Genomic DNA, 18059 nt, shown 5'->3' with positions numbered 1-18059 from the left:
GGGCTTCCCCAAACGTGATGCTGACCACGTACCAGAGAAACTTCCCAGCATGGTGGCTGTGTTATCTCCTCCATCAAACACTTCCAGGGAATCCCAGTTCTGCTCCGTTACAAAACTGATCACCTGGATCTAAAGAGAAGAAAGACAAAACAGTACAAATGCAATCTTAGAATCACAGAATAGATGGGGTTGGAAAGGACCTTAATATCATTGAGTTTCAACTGAAGAGAGCTCAGTGCCCTGCAAACCTTGACTGCACACACACGTACATGCATGTGTATGCACACACTCACAAACACACACGCTCACACCCTGACCTCTGATCATTCTGTGTCCCCCACTCCCTATTTTCCTGCAGTGCTCGCACCCTGTGTTCACTCCTGCACTCCAAATGTCCCTCTTGCATTTGCCCTGCTAAACAGCAAAGAAAAAATACATATTTAAACACATAATAAAACCCCTCAACTCCATTACTTCTGCCATTTTAACCTTTTTCCTCCTTGGTTTCTTCTGAATAATAAAGCAGGCTATAAAGTTCCTGCGAAGTTTTTCCCCCTGCCCCCCACCAAATAAGTGGAGTTCATTTAGCTGAAATTGCAGTGACCTCCCCAGAGCCATTACTGATCACACTGACCAAGTCAATACCTTTCCCCCTGTATAACTCATAATGACACCCCTATTGTGATTTACATCACTGTAAGAGAACGTGGACTGAGATTGTGCATTTTGTTTGCTCTTACATTTCCTAAATTATTTATTCTCCTCCCCCCCCACAACTCAAAGGAATAAACATTTTTAAGGTCCTAATTCCAGTCTGACACGTGGATTCACAAGGGATCTGCATCTATTTACTGCCATGTATATAAATTAATTCACTCAGGAAGGTTTGCTACAGGGATGCATAATTCATGGCAGAAGTGCTGGCTTGTACACTCATTACATAAAACTCCTGCTAGTAACTTGCCGCTACCAAGAAAGCTTTAATTTCACCTCCTCCTCTGATTTACAGTTGTTTAACCTTTAATTGTTGTACAAAATGAGGGTAAACTGATGCTTAAATTAGTATCTAATACCTGAGAATGTTGCACACAAATGCGGGTAACTGGGAAGCAGAGCTGATGGCAGTGGGGTGGGTTATGCAGTGGGTCCAGCTCCATGGTGGCCATCGCCCTGCCTCTGGGCTGCTCCCCAGCTCACAGCTCCTGCACAGGGCTTCTCTATGGCTGTTTCATTTCCTGGGAGTCAATCCCTTTTTCCATGCCTTCTTCCCCCAAAGAAGACTTCCAGTGGAAGCCCCAGGGTCAGAAGATGCTGTGATTGCGACTGGCCCACGTCTCAGGGCAGATCTGAGGGGTGGCGAGTCCCTCATCACACAGACCCGCAGGCTAAGTGGCAGCCAGGGCATCATTCAGAACACAGCAGTGCAGAACACAGGCACCTATTTACATCCCTTTAAAAATTAAGTGAATTATCACCCCTGATCCCAGGAGTCCCGAGAACCTTGCAAACTGCCTCAACCAGTCCAAGGTTTGGCTGAGCTCAAGGGATTCTCCTGTTGGTTCTCAGAATAGCTAAAATTTCAGATGAACAGGAAAGTATTGATGGTGAGCAGAGAGGCTTTTGAAAATTCTATTTTAAATGGCTTCAAAAGCAAAGAAGAGAGCAGAATTTGCTGGACTGGACATGGCAAAAGCCCGGCAAGGGCTCAAAGCTGCTTCAAGCTGCTTCACTGTGAAGCCTCCAGTGCTGCTGGACCAGTTTTGCCCATCCCAGACCTAAGTTCAGGCTTTGTTCAGGAGTGATGATGGTGGCACCAGGTGAGATTCCCCATCTGGCAGAGCAGAGTGGTAATCCAGCAAGGCAGAAGAGATGTTTCAACAAAACCACTGAGAGAAACACAACTGCTGCATGCCAGCAGCTGTGAGTGCTGCAGAGGGAGGAACCCACCTACAAATCCATTTGCTGAATCCATGATAGAGAAATAAAAGCACCTAATGAACAACCCTTGCAAAGTGGTGTAAAGAAGAAAGAAACCCTCTGATAATGAGGCCTGTGGAGTTAATGAACCCATTACAGAGTCCATCTCCTGTGTGTCAACCAACATCAGCATAACACAGGCTGAGATGCTTTCTGTGAGGACAAGGCATGTATGTGCTGAATGGGGACTTTATCTCAGGTTTGGTCTCTGATGTTGGGCTTAATTCTCAGCATCTTCTTGCAGAACGCTTTCTGCAAAGGAACGATAAGGACCACAAAAAGACCTGAAGAGAGAGCTCATTTACCTGGAGACAACGAACAGCAAAGCAGTAATTGTATAATCATACTGCTGCAACTCTGCTGGCATAACAAATCCACGCAGGCACTCTGAGCAAGCAACTCTGCCTTGGTGTAGCTTACATTGCTTTCAACATTGCATAATTAAGTGGTATAGAGATATATGCCCAAAATACCACAATTATTTTGTTACACCAGAACAGCCATAGCTCCAGTGCATCTCCCACAGAGAGTGCCTCCAGGAGGCAAAAATCCATTGAAATATTTCCCACTTTTGGCACTCACAGTGTAAATGAATGTCTGATTGCACGTTCAACTGATCTTTTTCCTGTGAGGAGCAGTAACTTCATCACACGTGGCCTCTTTAGGTGCACCAGATACTGTGTGTTCTCCTCTCCAGCCCATGCTGCAGTGACGGCTGCTGACCCCGTACCTGTATCCCTGCTCCTTCGGGGACTGTTATCTTCCACACGCAGTTGAGGCTGTTCAGGTACGGCTCCGGGAAGCCAGGGGACAGAATGGTTCCTTTGCGCTCAGTCAAATTCCCACCACACGGCACTGCAATAAGCAAAGGACCATTTGGAAGAGGAAGGACTTGGCTTTACGCTAAAACCATTCTCTTTAAAACATCTGTCCACAGACAAAAAAGCAAGCAGAGCTGGATCATGATTTAAGGGCAAGATTTGCATTTTTAGTAACTCTTTCACACAACTTCTAACACCAGCAGCATGTGGTCCTTAGCTGTGGAGAACACTGTGTTCATCAGCCCATGAGACTGGTTCTTTGGGAGCTGCTCTCCTTCAAAGCAGGTGAAAGCAGCTTTCAGACAGATCTGTTTGATTCCAGATGCTGTCCCAGATCTCACAACGAATATTAGATTAAAAGGTCCCTGCCCTGACATTTGGGGTTAACTGCCCTTGTTCGTACACAGGGACCTTAAAGCTCACCCAGTTCCAACGCTTGCCATGGACAGGGACACCTTGCGCTAGAGCAGCTTGCTCCAAGCCCCTGTGTCCAACCTGGCCTTGAACACTGCCAGGGATGGGGCAGCCACAGCTTCTCTGGGCACCCTGTGCCAGCGCCTCAGCACCCTCACAGGGAAGAGCTTCTGCCTAAGAGCTCATCTCAGTCTCCCCTCTGGCAGGTTAAAGCCATTCCCCTTGGCCTGTCCCTACAGGCCCTTGTCCCAAGCCCCTCTCCAGGTTTCCTGCAGCCCCTTCAGGCACTGGAGCTGCTCTAAGGTTTCGCCTTCAGGAGCCTTCTCTTCTCCAGGCTGAAGCCCACAGAAGAAGCCCCAGATCCCAAGGATACCTACCCACACAGGTGGGTACGGAAACGTTCCACTGTGCCAGCGCACCAGGCATGGTGAGGCACTGGATGCTGCGGGAGCCCTGGAGCGCGTAGCCAGCGCTGCACTCGAACCGCACCACCGCGCCCACCGCGAAGTCGCTGCCCAGGCGGCGGCCGTAGCGCGGCTCCGGCACGGAGCTGCACTGGGTGGCACTGGTGCGGGGCACCGCTGGTGAGGCAGGCGGGAGGGAGCAGCAGGCAGGTGTGATGTGGCAAAGCAGAGAGAAAACCAAAGAACCAGTTAGAGCAAACGTTCTGGTAATACTAAGTGCCAAAATTAAACACCCGCTAACAACCCAGCAACCTGATTCTACCTGAACCCACAGGGATGTGGAATCCAACCATGACCACTGAGAAGAAAAGAGCATCATTTCACCCAAACTTTTGTCAACTCAAGTGATACTTGAAATAAAAGCAGCCAGAACATTACAGAACCATGCATGCTTTCTCAGATGAGACGGTCTTCTGGAAACCTACAATCACATCCGAAAGGTCGCTTCTAAATAGGGAAACCGAGGCATTCAGCACTGACTTTCCTAAAAGCTGGTTTGCCATGTAATGCTAGAGCCTCAGCAGAAAACCCTTCAGGCTCCTCAGCTCACTCAGCTTCACACCTGTAACGGACATCAATTTCAAACAATCTCTTTCATGATGAGAAAGGTAAAAGCAAGAAAAGGGGAATTTAAGCTGTGATGCTGCATCACGAGCTGCTGAAATTGCCTGCACTCCTGTTCAATTCTGCAAACTACAGTCAAAGAAAGAAACGGAGCATCTGACATCTGAAAAACGAGTCAAAGAAATGTCTATTGCTAAGAAATTAATTCATCTTCTTCTCTTGCTTTACAATTTACTAGTGTTTAATGCCTGAGTTGCTGAGAGGGAAAAAACATGGAGATGATGAGCACATTAGCCGTATTCCCTGATTTTAATTTGACTCAGAGATGAATGTCAAACCCACTGTGTCAAAGGCATCGCACAGATCAGGGAGCCACTTGTGAAGAAGCAGATCCAAGATGGCCAAAACAGTTATGGATCTGTCCCCTGCTCAGGTAACCCCAGCTCAGTCGTTTGGGCGTGCTTGGCCTCTTTCCAGACCATGGGAAAAATCGTGCCTGACCCTGCAGCTCCGCTCTCCAGCTAGGGCTGCTTTGGGCTTCCAATTCCTTCACCCTGGGGGAGCTTGTCCTGCTGCGCATCACTGGATGGGTGAGGATTTTGGGAGAGAAAACTCCTCATTTGTGTAAAAATGAGAGTAACCAGCATCAGAGCCTGGCCAGGCAGATCTGAACCAGGGCTGGCTCTTCCTTTTTCTCCTGCTTTCCCTGCAGTAATCACTGCAGACTATGTACCTCATAATTACCATGCAGAAGGGTGGAGGTAATCTTTACTGATTTCATCAAAACCTTTGCTTTGCTGAAATCTACTTAAAGATTACTATCAGAACTACAGTTGTTTTACAGTAATTAGGCAGAAATTCAAGGGAACTTATCTCTGGACACTAAATCCCAAACCATCCTTCACTTTGCTTCCGGAGAAGGCACAGGCTGCCCCTGCTGCCTGTCCCCACTTTACAGTAATGTGGGTGCAGAAGCTGGGCTGAACCACAGATAGCAGTACAGAGCGTGTGGGTGAGAAAGCTCTTCTGTTTTCCCACTACTCTGTGCATCACTTTCTATTTACTACTTTCAAATCTCTAAGTGGGACTTGTTCAATGCCATGCAAGCTGTTACTGAGAAGGATCAAGGGGGCAAAAGTTTGACAGCAGGAGGGCTAAGCCTATGACATGCCAGAGGAAGGATTTGCTAGACAAGTGTTCAGCTGCTTACACTGAGCAATGTGCTAAAACACCACTGGGAAAGATTGCTGGCGTCTAAGTCTCAAAAACTCACTGTGTACTCAGGGCATGGATTCAACGAGATACTCCTGCTACCAACCCTGTGACGTGCGAGGGTTGAGGCAGAGTGAAAACAGAACGTCTGAATACAAAATACCTACAGCAGCCAGACAGCCTCAATAATCTTCATCTCCAATACTTCCCGCTCAGACACAATGTGTGCAAGGACCCACAGACATCGAAAGCAGTCCAGGATGCTTCAAGATATCACTGTATCTTTGACCAGTGTGAGGACATCTCCAGAACAACTGTACTCACCTTGGTAGACAAAATGAAAACCTTTGGCTGTAGACTGACCCTTGGAACTGAATTTGATGAGAATCTGGTTGGTGGTAGCTAATGGTAACGATTCACCTAATGAGGAGAGATAAAACAGGAAAGACAGAGATTACAGCATTAGCTACACACAAGGCTTTCACAGAGCAAGGTGTTAAATGGCAGCCTGTGTTTTTAGCCTGCTTTTCCCAGTAGCAGCAGGGGACACGTTCCCTACCTGTATGAGAGCCTGAGAGGGAGCTGAGCAGCCGGGAGTGCTGGTTGGGGCCGTCATGGACTTCAATGACATCGTTGAGCGCAGTCTGGAAGAAGGCAAACTGCCCAAAGACCACTGTGAAGAGAGGGTCAGGATCACGGCCGTGCCCATGCAGCCAAGGCCTGGAGCTGAGGCACTTCAGCTGCTTTTATTTCAGGAGCTTGGCACAGATAAGAAGGGCCTGACTGACAGCCCTGGAAGACGGGAGCCCTTTATTTATCCACAAAGTAGGCATAACAGAAGCAGCAACCAGCCTCCCCCATGTTCACTTGCCAGTATGCTTTAACACTGATTCATAGGCCAAAAGGGATTCTTCTGTGAATCATTCCATTTGTCTGCCTACATAACACAAGGTATATAATTTCACTAACTGCTAATTATTATTCATTATTTGTATTGAACCTCTGTCATGAAGCTGGCCCCCATTGGATTACGCATTGCACAAAACATAAATAAAATAATCCCTGTCCTGAAGAACTTAAATGTCTAGATTGAAGCTCTCTAATCAGGGAGGATGGCTGCTAGGGAAGGAGGACACTCAGTTTCATTACCAGTGAGTCCTAAGCCTGTCCAGAGACTGCTAAGGAGGGAGCCCTGCTCTGGGTCTTACTGCACATGCTGTAAATGCACCCAGGAGCAGGCAGAGCTTACGAAAGGGAGAAAATGATGAGAGGATTAAAGCACTTTTTAGCTGGAGCAAGGAGACTTTACCTATTTATTTTTCAGAATATACCAAGTTTATTTCCTCCCAAATCTGCACCTGGAAGATTTGCTCTCTCCTCTCCTAGCTTTGCATTTTCAAGTTTTAAGTGCCCAGTTGCAGATTCCCAACCCGAGAGGTCTCTTGCTGTGAAATTCATCATCCACCATTTGCTTCCTGCACATTCAGGTTTCCAGCACAGCGCTGACGTTGGAAACACTGAACAAGGGATGATGGCACACCCTGATGCCTGCTGTACACAGAACCCAAAAAGTGACGGGCATGGGAAATGCGTAACATTCACTACTGATGGTTTTCCTGCTTGCTTTTAATGAAGCTATTGAAAGGTAGCAGGTGGAAAAGAGAAGCTAATTTAGCTCTCATCCCTCTGCAGGCAAATGTCAAACTTGCAGATCAAGACTGTCTATCCTTCTAGCTATCATGTTTCTTAAGACAGTATCAAGATCAGGTATAGTAAAACAGGTTAGGTGTGAGAGCAGTGTAGTATTTCATCACTTAGCTTGAGGAATGGAACCTGGATGCATGCAGGCAGAAGGGAATTCGAGTGAAAGGAGTTCATAACCGATGTCTGAACACGGTATCCTCATTTCACACCTTGCTATCGTAGCAAAGGAAATCACAAACAACTGAAAACACCACAGGGACTGATGAGATCAATACAGTGCACTGAGCAGCAGGATCAAATACGAGAATTTAGAGACCTTCACCTGCCAGAGCTGTCAGTGCAAGTGCTTTTAAGAACTTTAAATTCCCTTCAAACAAGAAAATATGTTAACCAATATTAATATCCAGCTAGCTGCCTCAAAGGCTTACAGAACATCGATCACTCTTGTATTTCAGCTCTGACCAGCTGAATGACACAGCACTGGAGCCTGTAAGAATGAGAGTCCATGTAAATGGAGCTGGCTTTTGTTTGGATCTGGGTTTAGAATGGAATTTACATACTATATAAATCCAAAACTTAGCTGCACACCCACAGAGCTACACTTACACGTGCGGCCTTGCACAGATTCTTTAGCACCGTGATTAGTGTGTGCTTATGGTAAACACATTTTGTACTCTCAGAGGTCCTCTGAGTGCTGCCAGCATTAACTACCATGAATTGGTTTTCGCTGAACTCTATGACTGGATATGGTGCAGGAACTGGAAGGAGAAGCACAAGATGGTGGGTTTGCTATGTGTGGGTTTGCTATCTGTGGGTTTGTTGTCTGTGGGGTTTTCTGATAGATTTTTTAATTCAGAAAATTCCCATTATCCCTGCTGACTACAACAAAGAATAAACAGCATCCAACAGTGCTACTTGCTATTTTCCAATCTCCCTTATCTCCATTTACAGATGTGCTTATTCTACCACTTCATTAAAACCCAACCAAACAAGCGAGTTGCACAAGAGCAGAACAGTGGTCAAAGCCCAGTACCGTAGTCCTTTGGCACGACGACGAAGTACAAGCAGACTTGGCCACTGGTGTAGTTCTGGGGATAATTTGGAGAGAGGACGACGCCATCCGAGCCTGTGTACTGACCACCACAGGGTGCTGGAAGAGAAAGGCAAGAAGAGATTCCCGAGCGTGCCTGTACCCAAGCTATCCATGACACATCAGCCTTCTTCCTGCCGCTCTGAGATGCACCCTCCCATGCCCTGCAGTGCTGCGCAGTGGCACCTGCCCCAGCCACCATCGATCCCTTGCTTCAGGTATAGCAGCTCTCACTGCAAGTTCTCATTAAGGAAAAATAAAGCTTATCCCTCAGCTGAGTTCATGCCTGCTTCACACTTCATTAGCAAGACCATGCCAGTGCTGAGAGATGCTGAGTACGATGGTGTAGACGAATGTGTGATCTGCACTGCTCTCCACACAACCTCAAAGCTCAGGACCTGTCAGAAGTGGCTCCTATGCTTTCCCCTTTCTCAGCCTGGCTCCAGGGGGACCATGTCCTCCCTGACAGCACCTCTTCAAGGCAGAGGTCTCATCCTTCCAATCAGCACAGACTGACAGCTATCTCTTGACTCACTTCTCAGCTTAAGCTCTGACTGCAAATCCATCACTGAAACCATTTTCTCATTAAGGCAGAAAACAAAACAAAACAACCACAAAAGCCCTAAGAAGAAAATACTTTCTGCTTTCTCAGTAATCTCTGACCCTGCTCAGGAAAGAACACGCTTAAGAGCTTTGATTAGAAGGGATCAGGTTAAGCAAATGTTGAAGTGACTCCCTGAATCCTGCCCTGCACTAAGGACACAGGATTTGCCATGCACATAATGTCATGCACATAATCTGCTGTGTCCAGGTTTCTGTCTCTCTCAAAAGAAGGTTGAGGAAACCTCACGTAAGTCAGCTCTTCCTGCACTCTGGGTGTTAAAAAAATCATGGAACACAGAGAAAAAAAATCCCTTCGTTCCTCTGCAAGCAGCTCTGTGCAAAATTAACGTCACAGTTTTGATGAGGACAAACTGCTGAAGTATTTGGAGATAGGTAAATCATTCTTTACTCACTGTTCCCCCTTGGACTTTACCTGTACAGGTAGGTCGAGGTTTGTTCCACATGGGTTTTCCATCCTCTCCCATTATGCATGTCAGCGTGGAGACCCCTTCAATATCATACCCACCATCACAGTAGTAGGTGATGGTGGATCCCAGCTTCAGGTCCGTACCCACGCGGGTGCCATTCTTGATCGAGCCAGGGTCAAAGCACGACTCCCGGGGATTCTCTGCAAGAGAGGATTGGAATGGCCGAGATCTTTACTGGTCTGATACAGCTACCCTAGAGTTCTGGTCAATGACACGGCTCTTGGCTTTTCTCATCTGGGCATCCCACGTGTATCATAAAGACTAGCACCATTTGAAGAGCTTAGATTTCAAGCATGAAGAGGTCAGATTTCATGCTGCTGAATCTAGGGAATTGTATGGGTCAGACTCTGGTCCAGGCCTTTCCCTGGTGCTCAGCTCCAGCACAAGTACACTTCCAAGAAGGAAAGCTTCAGTTCACAGACAGTTACTGGCACCCAAAACCCAATCAACAAGGCAAAGCTTTCATTTACCAATCTACACTTGCTCTCTCTTCCTTGCACAGGGGAGAGGCTGCAAGGAACTTTGCAAAACAGGGCGAAGAAACACAAATTGAACATGAAACGTATTTCACATGTGCCACATCTGTTCACGTTACTTCCTTGGCACCCATCATTCCCGTATCTAGGAGCTGTCTGCTCTTGCCATGGAAATACATCGTGCCATGTGCTAGCTGGTTGACTCTCCAGATGTGCAGTGCGGCTGCAATTATGGCAAAACGATTACAAGCAGTTAGACAAAATGAAGACATTTCTCTCTCTGTTCACTATGCCCTGCAGAGTTAAAAACCCCATTTACATATGAAAATTCCAGTAAAGACTACAGAGCTGTCAGGACTTGGGTATTTCTTCCCTTCTTCTGAGGGTTTTTTTCTCTTTTTTTCTTTTTTTTTTCTGCATGAAATATAATTAGAGGCTTTGATTAATCCTGCTCTTTTGTCATTTGGAAATTGCTCATTAAAGATGAGGGCTTTTCTGGGAGCAGTGGGTCTGTGAACAATTATAATGTGTTTAAGCATTAAATCATGGGCCTTTAGTATTTGGGGAAAGGGTGGAGGGAGAAACAGAAAACAGAAAAAGCCTCCAGATCTTGCTTTTGTGTCTTTGTTTGCAGTGAGAAATAGGCTTAGTTCTAGGGTTCCCTTTACACAAGAGCCGTGCCACCAGGTGAAGAGGGCACAAAAGGATGTGAAATGTTTCCACCAGGAACAGCTGCCCTGAGCTGCAGCAGCGAGGCCACTGGGTTTGCCTGGAACACCAGTTCCCTGTTTTGGAGCCAGAGGCTGGTCAACCCCCAGTGCCCCTCACAGAGCATCACATACGTGTACCATCAGACTTTAAATCATGAAGTCCTGGGCTCTCCTCTGTGTTAGTGGTGTCCTGGTGCATGAACTTTGGACAAGCAACCCTGTTCCCCAATCAAACGACATGTTCCCATTTATCTGATCCTGGGAAGAGGCACACACATGCTTAGGAGCATAACCACTGCAGCACTCTAGAGAGCTCTGATACTCAGAACATGATGGAGAAAATTGATGTTCTAAGACACAAGAATTCAACAAATACTTGTATCCACTATTTCTTGTGTGGGATCTGATGGTAGGTCCTGCTGAGACACCAGCTAGACACAGAAGAGAAATCTTGATTACTATGAGTTAAGGTATCAGGACCAGAAAGCTTGTTTCAGTCATAGCATCAGGAAGCAAAGCCCTTGGCCCTCTGGTCAGCTCAGATGAACACATTCCCTCCTCATTTACCCTCATGCTTGTGAGACACTGGCTGTAGCTGGAGAAGTGAGACTTTACCATTACTGCAAGTCACTGGAATACCCAGTGCAGACTGATCATCACAGCCCATGGAGGTGACAAACTGCTACTGGGCATCAGTCAACCACAGCCCTGAAGATGAGCAGGGCAGCTGCATGGCCCAGAGGCCACTGCAGCACACAAGCCATTTGCAAGTGTAAATGCTTCATCTGCTTGTCCAAAACATGTTTTCAATCCCCAAGCCTTAATTTCTCTGAATTACTAATATTCACTTTCGGACCCTTCCATACAAAAGCTGCACCCAACAGCTTCCTCCTGACCACTTCATGCCCCTCCTGGTATTTTGAACAGTCTCACTGCCTTTCACCTACCAAGTTGATGTGACTTCAACTTGTCAGTCAGCCTCCCACCCGGCTGTCAAATGTCTCAGCCATGTGCTTGATCTCAGCCTCTGCATTCACTTTGAAATACCATGACACTGCATGCTCAAGTCAATGCCAGCTGCTGCAAAAGGGCTGGTGTCTGATGGCTGAGCAACAGCCCCACTGCTTTTGTTGTGTTTTCCTCATCCTTGACTGCTTCTGATCCCTTGAAAGTCTGTGCCTTCAGGGAGATCACTCACCTCGGAGGACGATGCATCCTGACACTAGTCCTACGCATGTCTCCAGCTGAGCATTCCTTTGCAGACGAGCTGCCCCAATGATCCTCAGCAGTAGGGTACAAATGGAGGCAGGAGCTCAACTTTAAAGAAGTCGTTGGTTGCGTGGTGACCGCAAAAGACTCATAGAGGGATATGGGAAAGCCACAGCTTCCCCAGCCTTTCATTTATGAGGCTATGAAGTGAGTACAGCACAGCTTGCCCATATAGAATTAACATTTTATTTCCACCCAGACACTTCAGAAATCAAGGACTTTACTCTGATGTCCCAATTAACATGGATCCAGGCTGCCAAATGTTTAGAAAAGAGTCAAGACAAAAATGCCATGAGAACTAGTTCATTAGTCTGCATGAAGCAGCATCCCCTGTGCTTCCCCTCTCTTTTCCCAAGGAAAACTCCAAGCCTGCATAAGCTCCTAGACCAGGAGGTCAGGCTTTCACCTGCACATTCGAGAACAGCTTCACCCGAGTGCTGTTGTTTGCAAAGTGCATCATGAACTCCATAACTGAGAACATGTGGAAGCCTTTATTGAGAGCTAAACCTTACACAACCCCAAAAGAAACTGTCCAGAAGACAGTCCTGCACAACAGACATTAATACTGAAGACAGGACAAATTATGTCAGGGTTTAAAGTCCAGGTGTGGCCTGGGCACCCCAAGCAGCTTGGCTACTCCACACCAGCTGGCCAGGAGCCCAGCATGCTCCAACTCATTCCAGCCACACGGAACACCTTTTCCAAAGGCCTGACCTGTTTTTCAAATGCAAACTGTCCTAGGATCAAGCATCATCTCCCATTTCTGACTGTTTTAACAGCAAGCAGTGCTGGGTATTTTTTAACGGCTTGCTTTGCACTGGATTTTACAGTGTTTCCGTGGGGAATCTGTACCTTAAATAACCCATAAATAATCCTGAACGTATGTTTATAAGGTAAGGATGGGCAAAATAGTTCTGGGGAAATAACAATGGATTTGAAATAAGGCTTGGGGTTTGTTTTAGGGTTTTTCCATTCCTTTGGAAGGATGAAAAGTAATCAGTTTTGCTTCATTTGCTTTCAATTTCACGCCTCTTCGCTTCTGGCCCACCACGGCAACAGGAAGCACTGAAACGTGTGAGGAAACCTCCCGCTTTGGAGCATCCACCCTGGAAACTCCTCCTTGCCCTCTGCCCCAAGCACGAGCACCAAACCTCCACGTGCACCTTGGGGCCCGCTCAGCACCAGCCCTCAGGGTGAGCTGCTCGGATGGAGGCAGCAACTGATGGGGTTTGATCCACTTCTGTGCTCATGGCAAAGGTCCTCAACACAAGAGATACAAGGGGGGGAACAGTTTGGGAAAAGCTCTCCAAACAATGGCCTGCCCTTTACATCACTAATGAAGTGCAGTCTCCATCTGACAATATCAGTGTATGAATACACAAAATGTATCTTAATAAAAAGACCAGCACTGGAGAAGAGAAAAATGCACCTCACAACCACCCTAATGAGGTTTCATTTGTTAATGACTTTCTGGCTACCCAGAGAGAAAGTGGAAAAGAAGAAAACCGAAGACTTAATTTTTAGTAAAATGAATTCTAATGACAGCAGAAGAACATGAATCTCTTGACTCTTAAGCAATGCTCACAGTCACTGCCCTATCATTTCCTAACTTTGCTAGAGGGAATCTCATCCTTTCAGGGTAACTGAGAGGAACTGCCATTTCATTAGCTTTTAACCTCTAGTCAGGTAAATTCAAAAGCAGGAACCACAGACTGGAAACAAGGTTATGGGAAGAGAGAATTGCCCAAATACACAGAAAAAGCAGCAGCAGCAGCCACCCATCAGCTCTCCATCACGGGTTATTACTGCTCCCACAGCACACAGTTGGGCCAACAAGACTCAACAGCCTGTTTCACAGTGTACACCACGGTGCAAAGCCATGTTTCACAGTGGCACACATCCAGTACAGCTGAAGCCATCAATGTTTTTTTCCCATACTGCAAACTAGTCCATAAAGGCCAGAGCAGGCTGCGAGAACCATTTCTTTCCAGCCCCGTTTTTTTTCCCCAGTCAATCCTTTTCTCCATTCTGTATAATCCCAGCTCATCGGATCCAGCTTTTCAGAGCGTATTTTCTACTGCAGTTTGTAACACCTCCATTCTTCCACCTACCCTAGGCACAAACATGAACGTACCTGCTAAAGCCTTCCTTTTTCTCCATTTCCCACAGCAGCAGTGCCAGGTCTGTCACTTCTCAGCTTGCTCCACTGACAGAGAGCTAAAAGCACCCAGGGAAAACTCCAACCATGTCCCCTGCCTCTTATCATTACCGCTGAAGCCACACGTTTTACCTCCTCCTCAAGCAAGGAAGGCAAAACCAAGCCGCTGCGCTTACACCACTGTGAGCTATTCTGCTCATTTTATGAGTTATTACTGAGCTTCTATGCAGATGCTTTGGAATCTCAAGTGAAGCAAAACTGACAGATTTCAGAAGAGCTCCACTGACTCAAGAGCTCTGAGCATCCACCTCCGTGACCCTCACCTCTAGATACAGCCGCCCAATCACCTGGAACACTCCTGAATGACAGTATCAGGAACTGAGACCGAGATCCCATAGTGGATATGTATGCCTGCACCCCCTCTTCTTGGACAAAGCAGCCTTTGCCACTATAAATATATCTTAAATCCATGGCAATGTGGAGCATTCCTAGTAACCAGTTAACAGTTCAGCACACTCCAGTGCTCCAAAAGCTCAAATCTGCAGTGAAGCAGCATGTTCTGCTCACTAAAGACACAACTATCTAAATTCTGTGTGGAACAGGAAAGATAATACAGAATACAGCACATATATCTGTTTTCTGGGGAAGCTCCCTTATTTTTCTTTAATAAGAAAGAAAAAATGATGTAATAACTTTCTTCTCTGTTAATGAAAGCCCCATAAAGATACAGCCACATGTGACTGATCCTCAGCCACACAACAGTCCTTTTATGCTGCTCTTATCTACCTGGTGCCCTGGCTCTTCTGCCAGCCTGCAGAACGCCCTTCTCTGCAACTCCCAATTTTCCTTCCCATGCCTCTTAGCCAGCTGTGGTAGTGGCAAAGCAGGCTGCAGGACTACTGCCTGAAGAGAGGCTTCCACAGGGTCTAGAGCTGCTCTCGTTTGGTTCAGTGAGGTGGTTTAACCTGAGAATTCAGCAGGTCAAGCCCCATGTGTTTGCTGAGGCAGCATCCAGGGCCAGGAGTACCCCAGGACAGCTCTTACCTGTGTAGTCAATGACAAATCCAGTGTTGCTGACTGATGCATCACTTCGGAAGGCGAGGAAGAGGTTGTTACTGCTGCTCTCTATCCTCTCGGGAAGCTGGGAGCCGTAAAAGCTTCCAATCAGGGGGCTGAGTGAATCTGGTCCATCATAGATATGAAGGAAATCATAGCCAGGCTCCAAACTGAAGCTGCAAAACCAAAGGAAAAGTGCTGGAAGTATGAGCGTACTACTGCAGCCCCTGGAGAACAACAGACTGTGGTCCTGATGGGTACAGCCATAGAGCTGAGAGACTGCTTCTGCCCCAGACAGCTCCTCAGCTCAGTGCAGGGCATTTCCGTCTCCATTCCACATGTAAGGAGTCACAGACTGGTGATGCAGTCAGCAGCACAAAGCATAAGGCAGTGTTGCTATAGGGGCTTCCTGTGCTGCACCAGTTACATGGTTAAGTTCTGCAAAAACCACGTGTGTACCAAAAAGAAGCTGCAGTCAAAATATGTGTATCTTCCCTAAATTACGGTAATGTCTGAGAACAGACTACTGGGGATGATGGGACAGTCCTACCAGGTTTGGCTCCTTCAGAGAGGAAAGGACCCAGTTCACCCAGGCAGTACCCCACCACTGGTATCCCCTCCCTGTCCCCACGGGCAGCCACAGCCACAGAACCAGACAGGTCTCAGGTACCTACGTGTTAAATACCAGGGCAATGACATAGTCAGGAGACACGGTCAGCTTCCAGTCGCACTCCTTCCCCGGTGGGTAGGGCTCCGGGTACTGCGGGGACAGGATCACTCCTGCCGGTCCCGTCAGGATACCTCCACAGGGAGCTGAAGGCAACCAAGCAAAGGGATGAGGCTTGGTCTTAGAGAAACGTCAAAAAGAGCAGATGAGATGCAGGAAGGGAGAAAGAGAGACAGACAAGGGACAGCGAGGCAGTCTGCAAAGCTGTCCGATACTAAGATATGCATTACAAGAGCTCGTAGTGGCCCTCACAGAGATGAGGGCTCTGTTACTCCAGAGAGCCTACACCTATACACACACAGAGCTATAGATGCTATCACAATTGTCAGAAGATACGTAAGTGAGCAACCAGAAGGAGAAGATGCTTTCTGCTTTTCTGTTGTGTTTATTTAGGCAACTGCTGGTCAAAGTCTGGCTGGTTGCTAAGTAAGGGAAACATGCTGTGTGGACTAATGACTTGTTCTTGTTTATTACAGTTACCAACACATTAAATGTCAAGTTGATTGAAAAATCAATTATTACTTTTTTAAGGCTCAGAGTGCCTGCATATATTTCCACTGTGGCAAATACTCATGGCTGACTGACAGCCCTTCTGCAGTCTCTTCACGAGGGTCGATGCTCTATGATTTCCTCCACTGCTCAGATCTGGGATGGGGTGAGAGCAAGGGCAGCACAGCCTGTGTTCAACTTGGGTGTTTGACTACAGCAATGGGAACACCGAGTGGGAGGTGAACCGGTACGGGACAGAAAGAACAGGACCAATCTTGGAAGGATCCTCCACGAAGGAGCGAGCTTGTGTCACCCTGCCTGGGGTGGGGGGTTGGAACCGGATGAGCTTTAAGATCCCTTTCAACCAAAACCACTCTGTGATCCTAGGATCTTGTGGGCTTTTACAAGGCCCTGCAAATACACAAGAATCTCTATGTATCAGGTAAAATGCAATGGAGGTTGTTCTATGAAGATTACAGTAGAGATTCAACTAGAGACCCTTCTCCAAGGCCCAAAAGCAACTTCTTCAGCCAGGCACAGTTGCAGGCTACTGCAGGCACTGACAACCATCACCCCTCTCAAATAGAGAAGGAAATCACAGCACGGACAGCGAAGACTTTAGCTGAAGGTCACGTGCAAATAACCTGGAAGAGCAACAAGTACCTATTCTGTGTCCGTTTACCTTAAACCTTTAGGGCACATTCCTCTTCCAGACTGGAAAGTCAGGGGAAAATTCAGAAGAAACTAAAATATACAGACTACTTTTGACAACATAAGGGAGATGACTCTTCAACACCCTCTCATTTCTTTGAAAATCCCACCCATAGTCTCCAAAGGATTTAAAGTAGAAACTGGTCCAAGCTGCAGCTATTCAGAGTTGGGTCAGGATACAGACTTCAAATACCCTAAACCTCTGGGGGTTGTTTTAGTGGAGGTTCCAGTTCAGCCCACATTATTCAGGGACTGCAGAAGTTGTACAATAAAGATATGAAAAAGCAAAATAGAAATATAAAACCCCAGGCCCAAATTAAATCCTGTTTTCCAATGCAGCTCTAATCAGGCTGCCTGTTACGCAGTTGTTATAAAACTGGTATTATCTGGCCACTAATTATTCCTCTAAATCCTTTGTCACTGAATGGAGGGAAAGAGCAAGACACTGACTTCAGCTTCTTCAAAGAGATTATGACTCCTAAAACAAGTTAGTTCAAAAAGTACCCAACAGAACATCTCCAAGTCAAACTGGAGACGACCCATGGGAATGCGTCTCACACCAAGATTAAAGCACTGGCTCTGAGAGCTCAGCTTTTGCTCTGAAAGAAAACTCAACAAGAGAATGACGAGATGGGCATGACATGTAGCAGTATGATTTAGTTACAGCTCTAGCAAGACTAAAAGGACTGTCTCTATCAGGCTGAAAGGGTGTCACACTAGATCATCAAGACAGTCATTCAGAAACCAAGTCATCCTGCAGGGAGCATAAATCCTGTGCATGCTGTACAAGTTTCCTAGCCGGCATTAAATCAGATGTTAGAAATGGAATTAATTCATTTTATTGCTTGAGATAACAGTGCATAAACAGGAATGAAGGTTACAGGTAAGTAATTTGTGGTTAGCATTTAACTGGCCCGCAAATTTGATGTTTATTGCTCCTATGTGCTTGTCATGACTATTTTTATATGTGCTGGACATACTAAAAAGAATCACTTTTATGAGCTTCTTTTATTACTTTATGAGCTCAAAGAAAATGTCAGATAGTTCTTTCTCCTGACAGAATTTGCTGTCTCCTCATGCAGAAATTATTCACCCATGACCAAATCCTCTCCACCAACCTGAGTTT

The 18059-nt window shown here is 46.6% G+C and overlaps 1 protein-coding gene across 1 annotated transcript in view; it reads right to left on the bottom strand.

Moving 5' to 3' along the window:
• Window positions 1–18059, bottom strand: part of CSMD2 (CUB and Sushi multiple domains 2) — a gene marked incomplete at both ends in the record, with an annotated part of 259384 nt that overhangs the window by 58198 nt on the left and 183127 nt on the right. The window contains 9 exons of the mRNA XM_080632482.1: window positions 33–129; window positions 2708–2832; window positions 3590–3793; window positions 5777–5872; window positions 6012–6125; window positions 8190–8306; window positions 9283–9477; window positions 14995–15182; window positions 15681–15819. Of these exons, the coding sequence (XP_080488608.1) occupies window positions 33–129; window positions 2708–2832; window positions 3590–3793; window positions 5777–5872; window positions 6012–6125; window positions 8190–8306; window positions 9283–9477; window positions 14995–15182; window positions 15681–15819 (1275 nt within the window). The remainder of the gene's footprint in view (window positions 1–32; window positions 130–2707; window positions 2833–3589; window positions 3794–5776; window positions 5873–6011; window positions 6126–8189; window positions 8307–9282; window positions 9478–14994; window positions 15183–15680; window positions 15820–18059) is intronic.

This window comes from Psittacula echo, assembly GCF_963264785.1.
Source record: "Psittacula echo genome assembly, chromosome: 21".
In the NCBI taxonomy this organism is placed as follows: domain Eukaryota; kingdom Metazoa; phylum Chordata; class Aves; order Psittaciformes; family Psittacidae; genus Psittacula; species Psittacula echo.
Note: the sequence above shows the minus strand (reverse complement) of the source record. Positions and strands in the feature narration are given on the sequence as shown.